The 19,541-nt window shown below is 50.9% G+C and overlaps 2 protein-coding genes across 5 annotated transcripts; both read right to left on the reverse strand.

Moving 5' to 3' along the window:
- Positions 1 to 438: 438 nt before the first annotated feature.
- SERTAD3 (SERTA domain containing 3) lies at positions 439 to 3,902 on the reverse strand. 3 transcript variants are annotated; one of them, XM_028095673.2, is made up of 3 exons: positions 3,660 to 3,902; positions 1,858 to 2,060; positions 439 to 1,707 (listed from the first exon to the last, which is right to left on the reverse strand). In XM_028095673.2, exon 3 carries the CDS (start codon positions 1,699 to 1,701, stop codon positions 1,105 to 1,107), a length of 597 nt encoding a protein of 198 aa, XP_027951474.1. In that variant the 5' UTR covers positions 1,702 to 1,707; positions 1,858 to 2,060; positions 3,660 to 3,902; the 3' UTR covers positions 439 to 1,104. The 3 variants fall into 3 exon arrangements, with proteins under 3 accessions (XP_027951474.1, XP_027951472.1, XP_027951471.1); XM_028095671.2 differs by having other exon boundaries at positions 1,854 to 2,060; XM_028095670.2 differs by lacking the exon at positions 1,858 to 2,060 and having other exon boundaries at positions 3,660 to 3,810.
- Positions 3,903 to 6,361: 2,459 nt separating this feature from the next.
- BLVRB (biliverdin reductase B) lies at positions 6,362 to 18,495 on the reverse strand. Of its 2 annotated transcripts, XM_028095667.2 has the most exons (5): positions 18,327 to 18,493; positions 11,987 to 12,151; positions 11,761 to 11,850; positions 10,374 to 10,502; positions 6,362 to 6,617 (listed from the first exon to the last, which is right to left on the reverse strand). In XM_028095667.2, exons 1-5 carry the CDS (start codon positions 18,403 to 18,405, stop codon positions 6,460 to 6,462), a joined length of 621 nt encoding a protein of 206 aa, XP_027951468.1. In that variant the 5' UTR covers positions 18,406 to 18,493; the 3' UTR covers positions 6,362 to 6,459. The 2 variants fall into 2 exon arrangements, with proteins under 2 accessions (XP_027951468.1, XP_027951469.1); XM_028095668.2 differs by lacking the exon at positions 11,761 to 11,850 and having other exon boundaries at positions 18,327 to 18,495.
- Between the last annotated feature and the right edge of the window lie 1,046 nt (positions 18,496 to 19,541).

The following is a 19,541-nucleotide window of genomic DNA, read 5'->3' on the forward strand; positions in this document are numbered from 1 at the left end:
AGGGAGTCTGCTTCTCCCTCTGACCCTCTTCCCTCTCGTGCTTTCTATCTCTCATTCTCTCTCTCTGATAAATAAATAAAATCTAAAAAAACAAACAAACCAACCAACCAACCAACCAGTGTCTGGAGGCCAACTTAAAAGAGTCCTAGCTCCCTGGTCCTTGCTTTTCTTGTGGTGTGACAGGCAGCAAGTGATTTGGCCCCTCTGAACTTGAGGTTCCTCCTATGTAAAGCCTGTTAACCGAATTCTATATTATCACAAAGATCAAATGACTTAATTCAAACAAAGTAGATAAAATAGTACTCTTAACAAGTACTCAGTAATTATTATGTTTAATAATACGCCTGCCCCGACTTTGGCAGGTAAGGGGTGCAGGTAGGGAACTTACCAGGCCCCTCCCAGTGACCCACTGAAATTTAGAAACTTTAGGCAACACCATCCCTTCCAAAATACTTTTATTAAAAAAAAAAGTCATTACAAACAAGCAAAAAACAAAAAACAAACAAAACCCACCACAAAACCCGCCTTTCTTTTAAATAATGCGTAATGGAGCAGTTTGGTTTCCACCCTATTGCACGTGGTCCGGCCTGGTCATGAATGAGGAGACTGCTGGGACTAGGGTCTTGCCAAAGAGGTGGGGTTCAACCTTGGGGGAGGAGGCCAGCCCCTCCTGCTCCCTTGAGGTGCAAGAGGCAAAATCTGAGTTCCCATAGCAACCAGGCAGCACCTCCCTGTCATCCTCTGACAGGCCCAGCTTTATCTTCCCTGAGGCCCCAGTGGTCACAAGGGGAGTAGGAACTGGAGGGAAAGGCAGAAGAAATGTGGGAAGTGGGAAATCAGACTCCCAGAAACAGAGTCACGTTAAGGCATTTGGAACAGATAAATTAATTCAGGAAGACCCACCTTCACAGAAGGCTGTGGTAACCAGACACACACACACATGCAAGACGGTTTGTGGAACCCTGAAATGGGAGGAAAGGAGGCCATAGTCACTGCTCAGAGACCCCACCAAACACACATACATATACACACACACACACACACATAGTTGCATCCAGGGATCCAGCCCACCGAGGCTGAGATGAGGAAAGAGCCCCCAAAGTTTTAGGATCCCAAAATGATTTCCATAATGTGATCGAGTTCATTCCACTCCCAGGACCCTGGGGCACAGAAGAGGTTGTGAGGGGGCTCCGGTGGGGCAAGTGCAGGCTCCTTCTCTACTGCAGATGTGTCAATGTCCAGAAAAAAGTCATCCAGACCAGAGTCCCCCAGGTACCGGGAGCTCAGAGCTTCTAAGAAGACTGGATCAGGCTGGGGGAGCCCTTCGTTCTGGGGTCCTGGGGGAGCCACTGGATTCTGAGGGGGCTCCGTCTCATCCATGGACGTCTCCAATTCCCTGAGAATAGAGCCGATGGTGGCTGACAGGGAGAAGTCCTCCTCGCCCAGGAAGAGGGGCTCAGGGGGCAAAACAGGTGCTGGAGCCAGGCACAGGGCGGCCTGGAGCTGCTGCAGGGTATTGTGGATAAGAACGTGCCTGCGTAGGCTCGGCGCTCGCGGACCCAGGCTTCGCTGGACCTTGTCTAGCGAGATTCGAAGCAGGGCTTGCTGGTAGCTCCGCAGGCCTGCTGGACCCCAGTCCCACTTCTCATCCTCCTCTTCCTCCTCCAAATCTGAGTGTTTCCTCTTCAAGCCTCCTACCATGGTGCCCTATAGAGAGAAGAGGGGCAAGTCAGACGCAGCGGGGCTAGTTCACATCCCAAATCTATAAAATGGACATAATATGCATCCCACAGGGCTGAGGAGGAGAAAACACGATCTGGACCGAAACATAGCTGGGTTCGCATCCCACTTACTTGCCTGTGTGGCCTTGAATAGTGAATTTGCCTCCTTGAGACACAATACTCATTTCTTCAAAAGTGTCACATATGACAGGTGTGGAGTACAGGGACCTGGGCTGGAGGCAGGGCAACTTGGGTTTGAACTCCGCCTTTGACACTGCTCAGCCGTTTGATCTTTTCTCAGTTATGAGACACTGCCTCTCTGGGGCTCAGTTTCCTCATCTGTAAAGTGAGGACTGTAAAATTTCTTAACCATATTCTCAAGGAGATCCCACGTGTAAAATATGCATGGGGCCCATCTAGTTAACCTTAACGAACAAGAATTTAATTGCCATTTATTCATTCAATATTTTTACCTATCGACTGTCTACTATATTCGAGCCACCTGGAGCCCTGTTAGGACACCTATTTGTAGAGACTCTTCTTTCACAGGGATGATTATTTTTCTTCTTTTTTCAGATTTTTTTAAAACTTATTTGAGAGAGAGCACAAGTGGAGGGGAGGAGCAGAGGGAGTGGGAGAAGCAGACTCCCCACCGAGTGCGGAATTGTAAGTGGGGCTCCATCCCAGGACCCCGGGATCACGACCTGAGCCGAAGGCAGCCGCTTAACTGACTGAGCCACCCAGGCGCCCCAGGGAGTGTATTTCTTTTCATGCCCTCTTCCTAACGCACGGGAAGCACACCCAAGAGCTGGGAAAGAGCTTCCCTCCTTCTCTCTGCCGCTCCTTCGGCTTTCCCCAAAGAGTGCCCCACGACAAAAGTCGCTAAAACTCGACTCCTGCCAGGCTCCGCCCTCTCCATGGATCTCCATTCAGCATCCAGGCAGGCAACAACTTAGCCCAGGGGCTTCTGGGAAATGTGGGCCAATAGCCGCCCGGCACGTGCCCTGACATTGAGCATGCACTACAATCCCCAGAGGGCTCCGCACGCCAGAGGGAGCAACCTCCCCCGCCCTCCCTCAGGGCATGCGCATAGGACCCGGGGCCGGTGGGGGAAGGGAACCCGGACTTCCAGCTGCCCGGCGCCTGCCGAGCCCCGCCCTCCGCTGCCTCCAGGGCGGCGGGTCTGAGCTCCACGCCTGGGACGCCCCTCCCCCACCCCAGACTCCGGCCCTAAAACTGCTTTCTCCCGGTCTTTCGGACCCCAAGAAGGCCCTAGATTCTTCCCCAAAACTGCTGTCGGGTCCAGAGACTCAGGCCCCAACACATGGCTCAAAAACTACAAATGCTCTCCGATCTACTCCGTTCGGGATACTGATTTTGATGCCCTCACCCGTCAACTTTCCCCTATTCTCCCGTCTTTCAAACGCCGTTTGACTTCACCTCCCAACTCTCCCTCTGACTCCAAGACCTGAACATGGGACTCTCCCCAGCACCTCCTCTCCTCCACCGCGTCTCCCTCACCAAGATTCCTTGCACGTAGTTTTCTCGCTTTTCCAAATGCCCGGGATCCCAGCCCCAAGCCCTCACACCTTTTCCAGAGCACTGGAGCCCCGAATTCAACCCGCTCGGGAGACGCGAATTGTCCCAATCTTTAGATTTCCTGCCCCAGAAGTTGCTTCCTTGGTTCTCTCGCTTCTCCAAACACCCCATGTCCCAGCTTCAAACTCCGTCCACTTGAAGATCCTGCCCCAACAACTTCGCCTTCAGTCCGGGATCTTGAATTCAGTCTCCAGTCCCCAAACCCCACCAACCCTATCAGTCACCCTTATTTGCACCCCCTACCCACGCCCAGACCCCGCCTCCACAACTCTCGGGGGGCGCGCCTCCACCTCCCCTAACCCAAGGCAAATCTCAAGCCGGGTGGCTTCTCTCTCTCACCTTAGCTGCCAGGTTCACAATGACCAAGTCCTGGAACGTCCGCAGCTTCACGACCCCACACCAGTGCTGAGCAGGAACCTCGCTCACCTCCCCAGGGCCTCTCGGTTTGGCCTCCGGCCCACCTAGCTCCGCCCCGGAGCCGAAGCGCGAGCATGATTGGCTGGAGTCCTGCCCGCCGCGGGGCGAGGATTGGCTGGGTGGAGCCACCGGTCCGTCGCCAGGAGACGCCGGACCCGCCCTCCCTTTCCTTACACCCGGGACCTTTTAAAGGATTCCGACTCGCCCGGGGGCGGGGCCACGTTTCGAAGGTGGAGGGTGGCGAGGACGTCAGAACCGTTTCCTTCAACTCAGCCACTGTCCTCTCTCCAAAATTGTCAGCATTGCTTTCTGCGATCCCTTTATGCCAGGTGAGGACCCTGTAGCGGGAGGGGCTTGGTACGCCCCTCCCCACCCCGCTTTCCGGGCGGGTGGGGCTGAGCCCCTCGCGGAGGCCGCGCCCCCGGGGTTCCGAGGGCGGACGCTGCGGGCCGGAGGATGACGCAGCTGAAGACGTGCCAATGGTTCGGCGCGGCCTACGTTGCCTGGGCGATCGCAGCCGGGTTTCTGTCTTCCTAACCCCCAGACACTGTGCCCCGCGGCCCCTTCTTAATCCTCAGGACTTCTCTGCACGCCCTGTGGTGGTCTCTCCTGCACCCCACCCCCACCCCGGCGCCCTATCCTTCCTCTCAGGCAGGATGGCATCTCCACTGCTGGGAACTCGTTCCTCGGTCGCCAAGGCCCTGGGGACAAAGTCCCAGCTCCTCCCCTTTTGCCACAAAGCCCTTCACGGTCTGGCCTGATGCACACTCCTCCTGGCTCCCTGTGATCCGGCCCCACTGGTTGACTTAGTTTTTCCAAAATGACTTCACGTGCCCGCCGCCACCATAAACGCTTGAGATTTTTGTCTTGTCTTTTTCCCTGCCTTATCCCTAATGTTTTAGGTACCGTCGCAAGTACTCAAAAATGACAATAAAGGGCCTCTGGATCTTTAAACTTGTTTCCCCATCCTGAAATACACCTTCAGTTCCCAGGCTGTCTCTCGCCAGAACTCATCTCAAAACTTTCCTCCTCTCAGAAGCCCTCCCTTGATGCTCCAGAGCGGGTGAGGGTCCATTCCATGGTGTCCTGGGCTTCCTCCCGTCATGGCCCTGACTCCTCTGCCCTTGCCTCCCAATCCTGGCCCTGTGCACTCGAGGTCGGGACTGTGGACTCTTGGAGGGCAGGTACCAACCAAGGCTATCTTGGTCACCCAGGGCTTGGTCCATAGCATCACCTAGCACGTGGCTGGACACAAAGAAGGCACCCAGTGAAAAGTTTTGTATCTTTAAAAAAAAAAAAAAAGGGCGCCTGAGTGGCTCAGTTGGTTAAGCGACTGCCTTCGGCTCAGGTCATGATTCTGGAGTCCCAGGATCGAGTCCCACATCGGACTCCCTGCTCAGCAGGGAGTCTGCTTCTCCCTCTGACCCTCTTCCCTCTCGTGCTCTCTCTCACTCTCTCTCAAATAAATAAATAAAATCTTTAAAAAAAAAAAAAAAAGTTTTGTAAATGCCCAATATGACAGAAAGAGGGCAGGAAAACAAAAACAACAGTGCTAGTGCCTTGAAAGCCTGAATCAGTAGTGCCCCACCCCCACAAGTTTCACCAAGAGGAGTGGGGAGGCAGATTTCTGCAGGCGACCCCTGGGAAGGAAGGTTAAAGTTCTTCAGACCCGTTCTCATTGGTTGGAACTTGCCACCAGTCATCCCTGCTTGCAGAAGCAATATAGGAATGGAATGGATTTTTTTTGGGGGGGAGGGGAAAGTTAAAGGTGTTGGGTGGGTAGGTCGGGGAAGCCGGAAGTAGGAAGAGAGGAGGGGCTCACCCAGACCTGGGAAAGGTGTCTCTGGGGAACATGGGCAGGCGACAGTAGATTATCAAAGAGGAACATGATTAGGAAGGGACCATTCTTCCCCCTTCCCCCTCCCAAACCTGCCCCTCTTCCAGGGCCCCCATCTCAGACTGGCCCCACCATAACCCCATCTCCAGGTTCTAGCTCTATGCTTCTTCCTGGATGCGTCTCCCGCTGCCCGCCCCCCCATCATGGACTGTCCACTCCGCTCACACCCACTCTCTTGCCCCGCTTAAGGCCTCTGTCTTGGTACCCTGGGGCTCCAGGGCCTGCTCTTGCAGGACTTTGATCCACATTCACCCAGCAGCCAAGGGCAGCTTCATAAGATACAAACCTGACTGTGCCCCCTCCCCGCCTCTCTCCTGCTCCGCTCCGTGCACAGAACCTCAGAATAAAGCTCAAGCTTTTTACAATGATTCTGCACAGTTTAGCTTCCATGTAACAGCCTCTTGGGGCTGATCACTTCTCCCCTCCGACTTGTTTGCTCCCCAAGCTGGGTCAGGTCGTTCTGTCAGCCCTCTGGGCTTCCTCCTTCAGAGCTACAGTCACTCTGCGTTGTCACTCTCACGGGCCGGGGTGTCTTCCTCGTTGGACTGTGAGATCTGCGAAGCCAAGGTCACCCCTTATAGTCCTCACAGTCCTCACAGTCCTCACCTGGTCTCTAGCACAGGGCCAGACAAGGACATGAATGAAAACCTTCCACAGAGGCAGAGAGAGACCCTGAACCACCCAGACAAAGCCAGACAGAGGAAGTCACAGAGTTGGGTCTTCTAGAATAATTTGAAGCTCTTGGCTCAAGATTTATTTACTCCTTTCCTCTGTTCTCCATTTCCCAGAATGCTGTCCTCCCGGACAGGATCAGAGCCCTAGTCTCTAGTCGTACTGGTGGGAGGGGTAGGTGTTGTGGCCATCGTACTTATCGGTGGTAAGGCAGCTCAGCATGAAGTGGCCCAGGTCATGTTTGGAGATGACCCTGGAGGGCCCTCGTCCATCCAGGGTCACTGTGTAGGCCCCTGTCAGCGGCTGGTCTCCTGCAAGGTAAGGACACAGGGGATGGGTGAAGCCCATGTCCTTTCCCCTTCCCACAGCATGTGACCACTCCAGGGTGCTTACAGTGTACCCAGCCCAGAGGGTATAAGAATCAATGATGTATGAAACCCTTACAAATGCAAAGGATGTCAATCTATACCCCTTACTTCATTCATTCGACAAATCCTTACTGATGGCCTATTAGGTGTCAGGTGCTGGGCACCCAACAAGGGACAAAACAGCCAAGAACCCCCTGCCCTTTGCAAGCAGACGTTCCCTGGGAGAAGGCAACAAATAAGAGAGTAAAAGAGACAATATGTTATAGGGAGAGAAATAAAGCAGGGACTAGGCTAGGAATGATTAAATAACTCAATGTTACCCATGGGCAAACTGAATCTGCAAGAAAGTCACTTCCCAGGGTTGCAAAGGGTGACTTCCCAGTGGCAAAGGCTACATTTGCTCTGGGTCCTTCCGTCTGGAGGCATACCTTGGCCATTAGGAGGGCACCTGTTGGCTGCATTATGATAATTAAAAATCTCTGACAGGGATCAACTTAACTGAGGGATCGAATGCAGCCGACTGGTACAGGGGCAACCTGGAATAGTGTGCAGTAAGAAACATACCCCTCACCCAAGTGACATTCCTGCCAACAATGTTTCATCTGGGCCTGAGAGAAAACAAGCAGAGAAATCCAGAACGTGAGACATGAGATATTCAGAAAGACACCTGGTTTGGTTAATTTTATGAGACATTTTAAAGAAGAGAGATGGAGGATTGTTTCAGATTCAAGGTGACATAGCAACTAAACACAGCCCATGATCCTTGGTCAGATCCTGATTTTGTAGGGAGGGGACATTGAAAAAAATATATATATATTTTTAAGGATTTTATTTTTAAGTAACCCAGTGTGGGGCTTGAACCCACAGCCCTGAGATCAAGAGTTGCAGCTCTTCCAACTGAGCCAGGCAGGCACCCCACTATTTCTTGACAATTGAAGAAATCTGAATATTGAATATGGAATAGACACTAAATGATGTGATCGAGTTAACCTCCATTCCCTTGGTGCATTAATGGTACACTGGGCCATTCCCAAAGATTTTTCTTCTTGGGAGACACCTATCAAGGTTCTAGGAGTGGAGTGTGATGATGTCTGCACCTTACTTTCAAATGGTTCAGCCAGAAAAAAAATTAAAAAAAATATATATATATACACACACACACACAAAGTGAAATAAGTCAAGCAGAGAAAGTCAATTATCATCTGGTTTCACTTATTTGTGGAACATGAGGAATAGCGTGGAGGACATTAGGAGAAGGAAGGGAAAACTGAAGCGGGGGAAATAGAGGGGGAGATGAACCACGAGAGACTATGGACTCTGAGAAACAAACAAGGTTTTAGAGGGGAGGGGGGTGGGGGGTGGGTATTAAGGAGGGCACGTACTGCGTGGAACACTGGTTACTATACGCAAGCAATGAATCATGGAACACTACATCACAAACTAATGATGTACTGTATGGTGACTAACATAATAAAAAAAATAAATATATATATACACACACGCTATAAAATATATATATACACATGTATTCATATATACACATCAGAGGTATGCATGAAAGATAAAGCAAACGGCAAAATGTTAATTGAATCCAGATGAAGGGTTTATGGATATTCACAAAGCTTTAATTTCTTCAACTTTTCTGGAGGTTTCAAAATTTTTACACACATACTACCAAAAAAAGAAAAAGAAACTGAAGAAAGGTACTCTGTGTTTTTTGTTTTGGTTTTTTTTTTTTTTTTTTTTTTTTAGATTTTATTTACTTATTTGAGAGAGAGAGAGAGCATGAGCAGAGAGAGGGGCAGAGGGAGAGAGAGAAACAGACTCTCCACTGAGCAGGGAGCTCAACACAGGGCTCGATCCCGGGACCCTGGGATCATGACCTGAGCTGAAGGCAGACGCTTCACTGAGCCACCCAGGCCCCCCTGCCCACCTTTTTTTTTTTTTTTAGAAAGGTACTTTGTGTTAAATAATTTTTAGGCATGATGTCTCTGGGCTTCACTTCAAACCCAGGAGGTCAAGATACGTACAGATGTTCTGTAATATGTGCTCTGTTCAGAGATGACAAAACCAAGGTTCAGAGGCCGCGGGCCTGAGGTCCCCACGGTGCCAGGGCTGGGATTTTCACCCAGCTCCACCCCCACAGCCTCACTGCCACCGATTCAAAGCTTAGGATTCTGGTCCCAATAGGGCCCTAAACTGAACTCAAACACTGAACCTTATTTGACCCTCTAGAAAGTGTGCAGGCCTCCTCCTGTCAGGGGCCCCAGGAGGCAGAGGGCAAAGTAGAACTGCTCAAAGCAGGGGTGACTGAGTGGCTCAGTGGGTTAAGTAAGTACCTGCCTTCAGCTCAGGTCATGATCTGGGGGTCCTGGGATCGAGCCCTGTGTCTGGTGTCCTGCTCAGCGGGGAATCTGCTTCTCCCTCTCTATTCCCCACCCCGACGCCCCCGCTCATGTTCTTTCTCTCTCTCTCTACCCTCTCAAACAAATAAATAAAATCTTAAAAAAACAAAACAAACTGCTCTTTCAGTGAGCAGGCAGATATGAAGGAGATACAAGTGCCTGGCCTTTGGGCCTTTGGGCTTCTGCACCGCTGTTCCCTCATTCCAGTCCTCTCTTCCATGGACATTCATCTGCCTCCTTTCCTCCTTGCGCGAAGCCATCTCTTTAGGGAGTCTATATGAATGGCTCCCCGTTACTCCCTTCTCTGTGCTTTACAGTTTCTCCATTCCCTGCACCATACCTAACAGGAAGAGCATCTAGCTTCCTCGTCTCCCTGCCAGAAATGTGAGCCTCATGAGAGCAGACTGTGTCACCAGGCTCTATAAGGGCACACACTCCGTATGCGAGAGACGTTTGTTGAATCAATGAATGAATGTCTCCCTGTGTCTGTCTCTGTGTGTCTCTCAAGGAGAATTCTAGACCTGGGAGAAGAGGACGTAGGTGTAGTTTACTGATCCTCTCCACAACGCCCCTGGGAAGTGTGGTTCCCCTGGATTAGTTCATCCAACATTAGCTCATATTTACTGAGCATCTACTATATGCTCAGCCCTGTTCTGGGTGCTGGGAACACAGCTGTGATCAAAACACGACAAAATCCATGCCTTCAAGGAGTTGACATTCTAGTGATAGAAACCCACACTAAATAAAGGAATCGGGGCGCCTGGGTGGCTCAGTTGGTTAAGTGGCTGCCTTCGGCTCAGGTCATGATCCCAGGGTCCTGGGATCGAGCCCCGCATCGGGCTCCCTGATCGGCGGGAAACCTACTTCTCCCTCTCCTACTCCCCCTGCTTGTGTTCCCTCTCTCGCTGTCTCTCTCTCCGTGTCAAATAAATAAATAAAATCGTTAAAAAAAAAAAAAAAGAAAGGAATGATATGCTCTGTGTGGTGAAAGGTAAGTCCCCTTCCCTTGAATATGGGCTAGGCCCAGGAACTCACTAATAATAATAATAATAATAATAATAATAATAATAATAATGGTGGTTGTTTTACATTTCTAAATTTGGGGTGGTTGGTTCAACAGAGATAGCCGCAAGGGTGTTAGAAAGCAGATAAAATCAAGCAAGAGAGAGAACAGAAAGTATAAGGGGAAGGTCTGCAATTTTACACTGGCCGGGGAAGGCCTGGCAGATCTCCCCAGCAGATAGGAGGGCGCAGGCTGGTGGCGACCCTGCCGCCAGGTCCCAGCCCCACTCACCTATGTGTGGTGGCATCACGGCCACGTACTTCAGGCCCGATTCCTGCAGCACCTTGTGCATCCGGATGTGGTCATTGGTCACATCCTGCAGTCGTGGGGGCACCTTGGTCGGGTCCCACAGAAGGAAGGCTGGGGGGAGGACACAGGGCACAGTGAGCGAAAGCTTGAGGACAGACTGGCCAGGCCACACAGCCTGCTGGCCTTATGCCAGGAGAAAACCCTACAGGGGCCCTCCACGGCCTTCCAGCTGTCCCAGCCTCCTGTCTTTCTGACGGCCACACAAGGGCTGACCACTTCTCTCCCCACCTGCTCCTGTCCAGTTACCTCCTACCTGGCCCGTGGGAGCAGCCTCCTCTCTGGTCTGCCCATCTCTGTCCCCACACGCAGCCAGATGGGGCCTCTGACCCCAGAGGGTCAGAGCTCATCTGCAGCTCCGTATCACTCGGGGTGAAAGCAGAGTCCCCATCAGAGCCCACGAGGCCCCACCGCATCTGGCGCCATCAGCCCCCTGACCGCGGCGCTCAACACTCTCCCTTTCACACACTCTGCTCCAGCCACGCTCCCACCTCAGAGCCTTCGCAACTGCTGATCCCTCTGCCCTCCCTCAGGTCCCTTCCCTTCCTGGGGAGGATGGAACCCAGAGGCAAGGCATGGAGGCGGTGGAAACCAGCCATGAGCTGTGTGAACTCAGGTCAGCTGGTGGGCCTCCCTGTGCCTCCATCGCCTTGCATAAGAACAGCTACTATTAACTGAGCACCTACTATGTGCTGCTCTCAGCATAAATACTCAGAATTTGGTGAGGATTAAGTGGCATTCATCCTAAGGCACTCAGATGGTGCCTAGCAGACGGTTAAGTGCTCAGTAAATGCTGTTTGCATTAACGGTTCCGGTTATGAACACTGTACCCTGTGTTTTGGATTATTCGAGGCAACCAGTTATTTAATGTGGCTCTCCTCGAAAATGGGGAGCTCTGTGAGGGCAGAGACCCGGTCTGTGTATGCCTGGCGCTGTCCTTTCCTGCAGGAGGCTCTCCCTGTCCCTCTCTCGGGCTGGGTCAGGTGCCACCTCGGGGCTTCTCCTGTTCTGGCCCTGATCCCTCTGTGTCCCTCCATCTTGGCCCCGACTACTCTGGCCTATCCCTGTGCAATGATGGGTCTATTCACCACTTCCCTCCCATGTACGAGACCCGTGAGTACAGAGCCCAGGGCTGTACTGGTCACCACTGCGTCCCCAGCATCACCCAGCAAGGTTCATGCATACCGTTAGTGCTCAATAAATGCACAGGAACTTGGGATGGCTCCAATGCCACCTTGTAGAAGCCCCTTGGCTGCCTGTCCAGTACCTACCCTCCACCCTTCAGCCCCATCCCTATGACCCCACCACCCACCCGAGGTGCAGGCCACGACCTTGTCCACGCCATGGGCCTTCATGGCCGCCACAATGTTCCGGGCACCCTCGGACATAACTGTGGTAGGACCTTAGAGGGGACAGAGAGTGGCTGTCACTAGCAGGCGGCGGTGGTGGCTGGGGTGGCAGGGGTGGGGCTGGGGGCGGGGGTGGCGCTGGGGGCCGAGGCCCAGGGGTGGGCCGTGGGCAGAGGGGGGGCTCAGTACTGAGGTCATTGCGGGTGCCCAGCAGCACGATGACGGCATCCTGCCCAGCCACGGTCTTGTCTACATCGGCCGCATGCAGAACGTCACCCACTACCACGTGGGCCGGCTTGGGCCCCTCTGGGGGCAGCCTGGAGGCGTCCCGCACCAGCACTGTCACCTCATAACCTGTGGGCAAAGAAAGCAGAGAGGCAGGTCAGTGGGCTTGCGGGCTGGCACCCCCAGGCTCCAGGGGCTGGGTCCTAGAGGGTGCCACGAACCCCCAAATCCACCCCCCAGGTCCCCTGCGGTGGGGCAATACCTTCATTCCAGTTTATAAACAACCTGCCTCCAATGGCCTCCCCGCCCCGTACTCCCCAGACTTCTCCACTCTCCAGCAACTAAAGGGTTAAAGCCTGGCATCACACTGGCCTATGCCCCCCATCCATGCTCCTGGAGGAAAGTGAGGTACAGAGGAAAACATGAGTTGCCCAAAGGTTGCCCAGTGCTGGGATTGGTCCCCGAGGCTTACTTCTGAAGGGCTGGGCCCGGTCTAAGTGGTCATTAAAGATTTTGAACATCATCTTGGTATGTCCCCTCCCAAAGAATTTTGAATGAGTCTGTGTCCCCACACATACACATCCATTTTAAGTTTCACAACCAACACATTTCTTCCTTTGTTCTAAACACTGGCAAAGGATGTTAATGTTTGGGTGTATGCAAATGATGATATAAAAAAATTATTAATTGTGGTCTCTGTTATGGACTAAATGTTTATCACCGCCCCCCATCAAATTCATATGCTAAAGCCCTAACCTCCAATGTGATGGTATTTGGAGATGGGGCCTTTGGGAGGTAATTAGGTTTTGATGAGTCATGAAGGTGGGGGCCCCATGATGGGGTTAGTGTCCTTACAAGAAGAGGAAGAGGGGCACCTAGTTGGCTTGGTCAGTTAAGCATCTGACTCTTGATTTTGGCTCAGGTCGTGATCTCAGGGTCGTGGGATCGAGCCCCAAGTCGGGCTCTGCGCTCAGCATGGAGTTGACTTGAGACTTTCTCTCTCCCTCTCCCTCTGCCCCTCCCCTTCTACCCCCTCTATCTCAAATAAATAAATAAAATAAAATTTAAAAAAAAGAAGAAGAAGAGAAAGAGACCAGAGCTCTCTCTCCACCAGGTGAGGGCACAGCAAGAAGTCAGCTGTCTGCAATCCAAGAAGAGGGTCCTCACCAGAGGCCAAATCTATTGATACCTTATCTTGGACTTCTCAGTCTCCAGAACTATGAGAAATAAACATCCGTTGTTTAAGCCACCAGTCTATGGTATTTTGTTATAGCAACCCGAGCTGACTGAGACAGCCTCTAAGTATCATTCTTGGGATAAGTGAACCCGAGCTCCTTCGAGAAAGGGCTGATTGCCAGCCTGGGGCAGAGAAAGGACAAGATGAGCCTGGAATATCTTGTGCAGTTGGCTGCTAAGGTAGTGCTTAACGAATGATGCCATTCGTTATTTCGAATACAGATTTAAATGTAGATTTAAATAATGTATCTAAAGGTTTAATGTGGACAGTTGATTTTTGGCAAGTGTGCCAGGACAATTCAAGGGGGAAAGAAAAGTCTTTTCAACAAATGGTTCTGGGGCAAGTGGATATCCATCTGTAAAAAGAATGAAGTTGGATCCCTCTCCCACACCATATATGAAAATTAACTCAAAAATGATCAAAGACCTAAATGTAAGAGCTAAAACCATAAAACATCTTAGAAAAAAACATAGGTATAAATCTTTGTGACTTTGGATTAGGCAATAGTTTCCTAGCTATGACATAAAAACACAAGCAACAAAAGAAAACATGGACACACTGACATCATCAAAATTAAAAACTTGTGTGCTTCAAGGACACCATTAAGGGGCGCCTGGGTGGCTCAGTCGTTAAGTGTCTGGCTTCGGCTCAGGTTGTGATCCCAGGGTCCTGGGATCGAGCCCCCATCGGGCTCCCTGCTTGGTGGGAAGCCTGCTTCTCCCTCTCCCACTCCCCCTGCTTGTGTTCCTGCTCTCGCTGTGTCTCTCTCTGTCAAATAAATGGAATCTTTAAAAAAAAAAAAGACACCATCAAGTAAGTGAAAAGATAATCCATAGAATGGGAGGAAACTTTTGTTAAGTCATACATCCGATAAGGGACTTGTATTCAGAATATATAAAGAACGCCTACAACTCAGAAATAGAAAGATAAATAACCCAATTAAAAATTGGGCAAAAAATCTGAATAGAGACTTCTCCAAGGAAGATACACAAATGGCCAATAGATATGCAAAAGGATACTCAACATCACTCGTCAACAGGGAAATGCAAATCAAAACCACCACGAGGTACAACTTGACACCCACTAGAATGGGTGATAAAAAAGACAGACATTAAATGTTGGCGCACATGTGGAGAAATTGAAACCCTCATATACTACTGATGGGTGTGTTGAATGATGAAGCTGCTTTGGAAAACAGTCTGGTAGTTCCTCAAAAGGATAAACATGGAGTTTTCATATGACTCAAACTTTCCACTCCTAGGTATGTGACCAAGAGAAATGAAAACATATGTTCACACAAAAACTTGTACATGGAAGTCCACAGGGGCATTATTCATAATAGCCCCAAATGGAAACGATCCAATGTCCCTCAACCTCATGGATAAATAAAATGTGGTCTATCCATACAAGGTACATAACAGTACCCAGCAATAGAAAAAAAGGACATATTGATACATGCTACAACACGGATACACCTTGAAAAAATGTTCTTTGCTAAGTGAAAGAAACCAGGCACAAGGAACCATATAGTGTAGGATTCCATTTATGTGAAATGGCCAGAACAGGCAAATCCGTACAAACAGAAAGTAGAGGAGTATTTGCCCCCTGGGGGAGGGGTTGAGAAGAAAAATGGGGAGGGGATGACTCCTAGGGATTTCTTTTGGGGGTGATGAAAATGTTCTAAATTAATTGGGATAATGTCTGCACAACTCTGTGATTAGGCCAAAAAGCACTAAGCTGTATACTTTAAGTGGGTGACTTATATGGGATGTGAATGAAATCTTAACAAAACAAAGCTGTTATAAAAAGTAGGAAACTAAGACAAACAAATGAAAAGTTTGGGGGAGTGCCTGGCACAGGAATGAATCATATATGGGTGCTGGCTGTTACTACTCTTTTTAATCGTCTCAGAATGTTATTTCCTGGGGGCCTGGGTGGCTCAGTTAGTTAAGAGTCTACCTTCAGCTCAGGTCATGATCCCAGGGTGCTGGGATCGAGCCCCACATCGGGCTCCCTGCTCAGTGGGGAGCCTGCTTCTCCCTCTCCCTCTGCTGCTCCCCTGTTTGCACTCTCTCTCTCCCTCTCTGTCAAAGAAATAGATAAAATCTTAAAAAAAAAAAAAAAAAAAAAAAAAGACTGTTATTTCCTGTCCTGCTTTAGGCCTCCCTGGGCTCCTGGCCCCTGTGTCAGCCCCTCCCATCCATATTCATGTGGCAGCCAGACAGAGCTTTCCACAGTTATATTGGAGTGCCCTCCTCTTCATAACCCTCCCCTCAGTGCCCTGAGATGAAGTCTATGCTCCTCACGACAGCCTTCCAGTCCCTTGGGGTCTGGCCTCTCCACCTCCCCAGGCTGTGCTGGAACCACTACCCTCTTCACCCACTGCACCTCTTTCAGTTCATCAAATGCATCATGTCGTTTCCTGCCCCCTGGCCTTTGCACGTGCTGCACCCTCTGCCAGGAGCACCCTTTATCCTTTCCCCAGGCCCCCAGGTACTTGGGTGTCCTCTGTCACGGTCCTACTTACACTGCCCTGGAATATATCAGTGGCCCTGCAGGTCTGGGGACATTGTCATATTCGCCACCGTCTCCCTGGTGTTTTATAAACACAAAAGCGCAGGCTTTACTGCTCCATGGACCTGGCTGCCAGCTGTGCCACTTACTGGCTGAGGAACCACAGGAAACACCTTCCCTAATTGGACCCCAGTCTCCTCTCTAGCGTGAAAACGATAAATCCCAGTGTCCCCATCCTGTGTGGCCACCTTTCTTCAGGGAATGACACAAAACCTGTGTTGTACTCTCACACATCATGGAGCAGCGGGGGCTTCCAGGGTGCCAATGTGGGCATTGGTTAACTACCAATGGTTAAAACGGACCCTAGTAAATTCTGGGTATTCCAGGGGAGAAACATGTCCTCCTGGAGAGTGAGAGCTTCGACACAGGCTCAGTACAAGGGTGCCCATTAGTGTTCTATTTTTGCTGATTAGTGACATATATTGAGAATCTCTTATAGGCCAAGTGCTGTGCTAAGTTCTTTCTACAGACGAATGGTATTTTTTTTCCAAAAAATTTTTTTTAACACAACCCACATTTAAATGTAAATTTCAATAGCCACATGTGACTAGTAGGCTACCATACCAAACAGTAGTGTTTTAGAACTCACAGATTTTTACCTTTGGAAAAAAGAGCATTTGGAAGGTACTTCCAAACTTCTTCTGTGTTTTTTTTTTTTTTTACAAATTCCTTACTTTATATTTTTCTCTTAATTTTTTATTTTGAAAAAAATTCAGACATCTAGGAAAGTTGCAAGACCACAATTCTCATGCTCGCTTTTGCTTTATCTTTGTGTGTGTGTATATATAACATATAACATACATAATTATAGATGTGTGTATATAAATACATTTATACATATATAATTTTTTTCCTATTTGAGAGTAAGTTGCAGAGATCATGCCCTTTTTAGGTTTTTTTGATCTCAACCCTCAGTACAAAATGGATTTCAAAGCCTAACCCAGTATATACAAATCCGCGCATATATAACTGAAAGAAGGTTCATTACAACTAAGCCAGGATCACACGGCTGAGTTCGCTTAGCCTAGAGAAGGCCTACTGAGCACCAACTATATACCGGACACAATTCTGCACATTTTCCATATATTATCTCATTTAATCATTGCAAGCACCCCAGAGCAAGCGCTACTAGTTTTATTCCCACTTTGCAGGTATCTAGGCACACTGATGACAAGGCATTTGACCATGTTGGTGGTAAGTGGCAGAGCTGGGATTTGAATGTGGGCAGGCCGGCACCAGCCTATAGAATCACCGAGGTAAATAAAATCCCAGCTCAATCAAGCTCTTCTTTTTCTGATGGGGAGAGTGAGGCTCAGGGGCTCACTGTGGCTCTGGAGAAGGCAGAGCCTCCCCTAGGCCTCAGCTCTCAATTCCCTGGGGTGCAGTCCCAACTGTGACCAGCAGGGTGGACAAGCCCAGTTCAGTGGAATTCAGGATTAAGGGTAAGGTAGTCACATGGGAATCCAGATCCTCATGGTGACTCAGCACCTCTCAACTTCTCCCTCTTCCTTCCTCCCCCAGAAATGCTTATCCGCAAATTTCTTCCCCCCCTCCCCCCACAAATCAAGATCCTCACTAGGTCTTCTTGGAGAAGGGGTGAGCAGTGGGCCTGATGAGGAACTGTCAGGCAGAGTCTGCAGAGGGTGGGCTGGGCTACAGGGTATCAGAGAGTGGAATCCTAGCAGCCTCCACCCCTATGGGGCACCCAGATAGTCAATATCGTCAGAGGCACTGAGGCCAGCAAGGGTGGGGTCCTATATCTGGAAGTCCCAGGCTCCGCTGGGGGTTGGTGAAGTCTAGATGGTGGAAACAGGGAGGATGCAGGATGCTTACCCCTTTCTTGAGGCAATTGCGAATTTCCAGCTCTCACCCACTTTCCCACGACCAGCGCCCAAGCCTTCACCTATGTCTCCGCTATCCTCTTTCCATTAGGTGCTCACAGCAACAGGCCCCCCAGCCTTCTCGACTTCCAGCCTTGCCGCCCAGGCCAGGAGCCGGTGGACTTTCGGCAGTTAAGAGCACAGGCTGGGTTCAAATCCCAGCACCACCACTTTCAGCTGTCTGATATTGGGCAAGTCACTCTCTGGGCCTCAGTTTTCTCTTCTGTCAAGTGAGGTGATACTAGCTCTTACCGCACATGAAGAGCTGTAGGTGCTGGGAGGCAAGCCGCTGCCTGGCTGAGTAAGCCCTCGCTACGTGCGCTAACCACCACCACAACTACAGTAACAACGTTTCATAAGAGCACTGTATGTATTTCATAAGAGCAACCTGTCACTGGAGTCCCCCTTGCCTCCCAGGACCAATTCCTAGTCCTTGGACTCACATAAAATTGGACCTCACAGCGTCCCCCACTTCTGTCCCCGTCGCCACCTGCTTTGCCCCTAGGTCACAAACCACTGATGGCCCAACCAGCCTCCCCCGGGTCCCAGGAGGCCCCTTCCTAATGTGCTGCATGTGCACCCCGTGACATCCCCCGCCCACCCCAGCTCATGCCTGCTTGCACCGCCTGCGCCAGGGTGGTGAGCCCGGTCCTGCCCGTGGCGCCGAAGATGGCAATCTTCTTGACGGCCATTCTGCGGAGTCGTGGGGGTGCGAGGCCACGGAGTTGCACGACGCGCGGGAACCGACTGGCTGGCTGCTGGGCCGCCCTCTCCGTCCTTCTCCGGTGGGAGGGACGGGGCGGGGCAGGCACGAAAGGCCACGCCTCAGCCTGCCTCTGGGCCCAACAGGCCACGCCTCTAGCTAGGAAGAATGCGGTGGGCGGGACAGTAGGCGGCACGCCTCTGCCTGCCGCCCAGCACCGCCCCCTCCGCCTGCCACTTAGACTGGGAGGCGTGGCCTATATGGCCAACTGGGAGGAGCGTGGGTGGACCCGCTTCCCCGCCCCTGCGCTCTAGCAGGGGGCGGGGAGAAACGCGGGCCACGCCCACCGACCTCTTTTGGCTCACGCCCCCTCTCCTAGTGCCTGACGCTGACCTGCGATTCACACTGTACCCCAAGGCCTTCTGGAAGCTACGAGGGAAGAAAGTGAGGGAGGGTGTGACACTGTGTGTGTATATGTGCCCGTGTGACTCTGTGGGACTGTGTGAGTAACCCCAAGGGAGAGCAAGATTGTGGATGACACCATGTGCCATCCCCTGTGTGTAGCGCTATGTTGCAGTAGGGGACTGCGTGTGACACCACGTGTGGCAAGCATTGATGCTGTTCTTTCGTGACCTTGTGGTGCCACTGTGGATGGATGACACTGTGTCCATCTGTGATGCTGTATGCATCCATGAAGCTGGGGGATATGGTGTGGGACATGTGTGAGATGTGTTTTATGGGAGTGTGTGACTGTTAGACAGTGACAGTGTAGGACACCCCACGTGTCATGTAAGGATGTGTGACTGTGACCCTATTTGAGTGTGTGGCTGTGGGTGTTAGCTATTTGTGACCTCTTGTGACTGTATGATGTATGAGTGTGTGACAGTGCAGGATGTGTGACACGTGAGTGTGTGACTGGTGTGACAAGCTTGAGCGTGTAAAAAAGTGTGTGACACTGTGTGATTGTGAAGCTGTGTGTGACCTGTGAGTGTATGACACTCCTTGTGACCCCACGGGAGTGTGCGACAGTGTATGACATACATACACTGTGTGCGTGACACAGCGTGGGTGGTGGTGGCACTATTCAAGTGTGTCACTATGTGTGAGGCTGTCGGGCACTATGCC

This window comes from Eumetopias jubatus, unplaced genomic scaffold, assembly GCF_037043125.1.
Source record: "Eumetopias jubatus isolate StellerSeaLion01/CBP00866 unplaced genomic scaffold, mEumJub1_p1.0 scaffold_10, whole genome shotgun sequence".
Classification (NCBI taxonomy): Eukaryota; Metazoa; Chordata; class Mammalia; order Carnivora; family Otariidae; genus Eumetopias; species Eumetopias jubatus.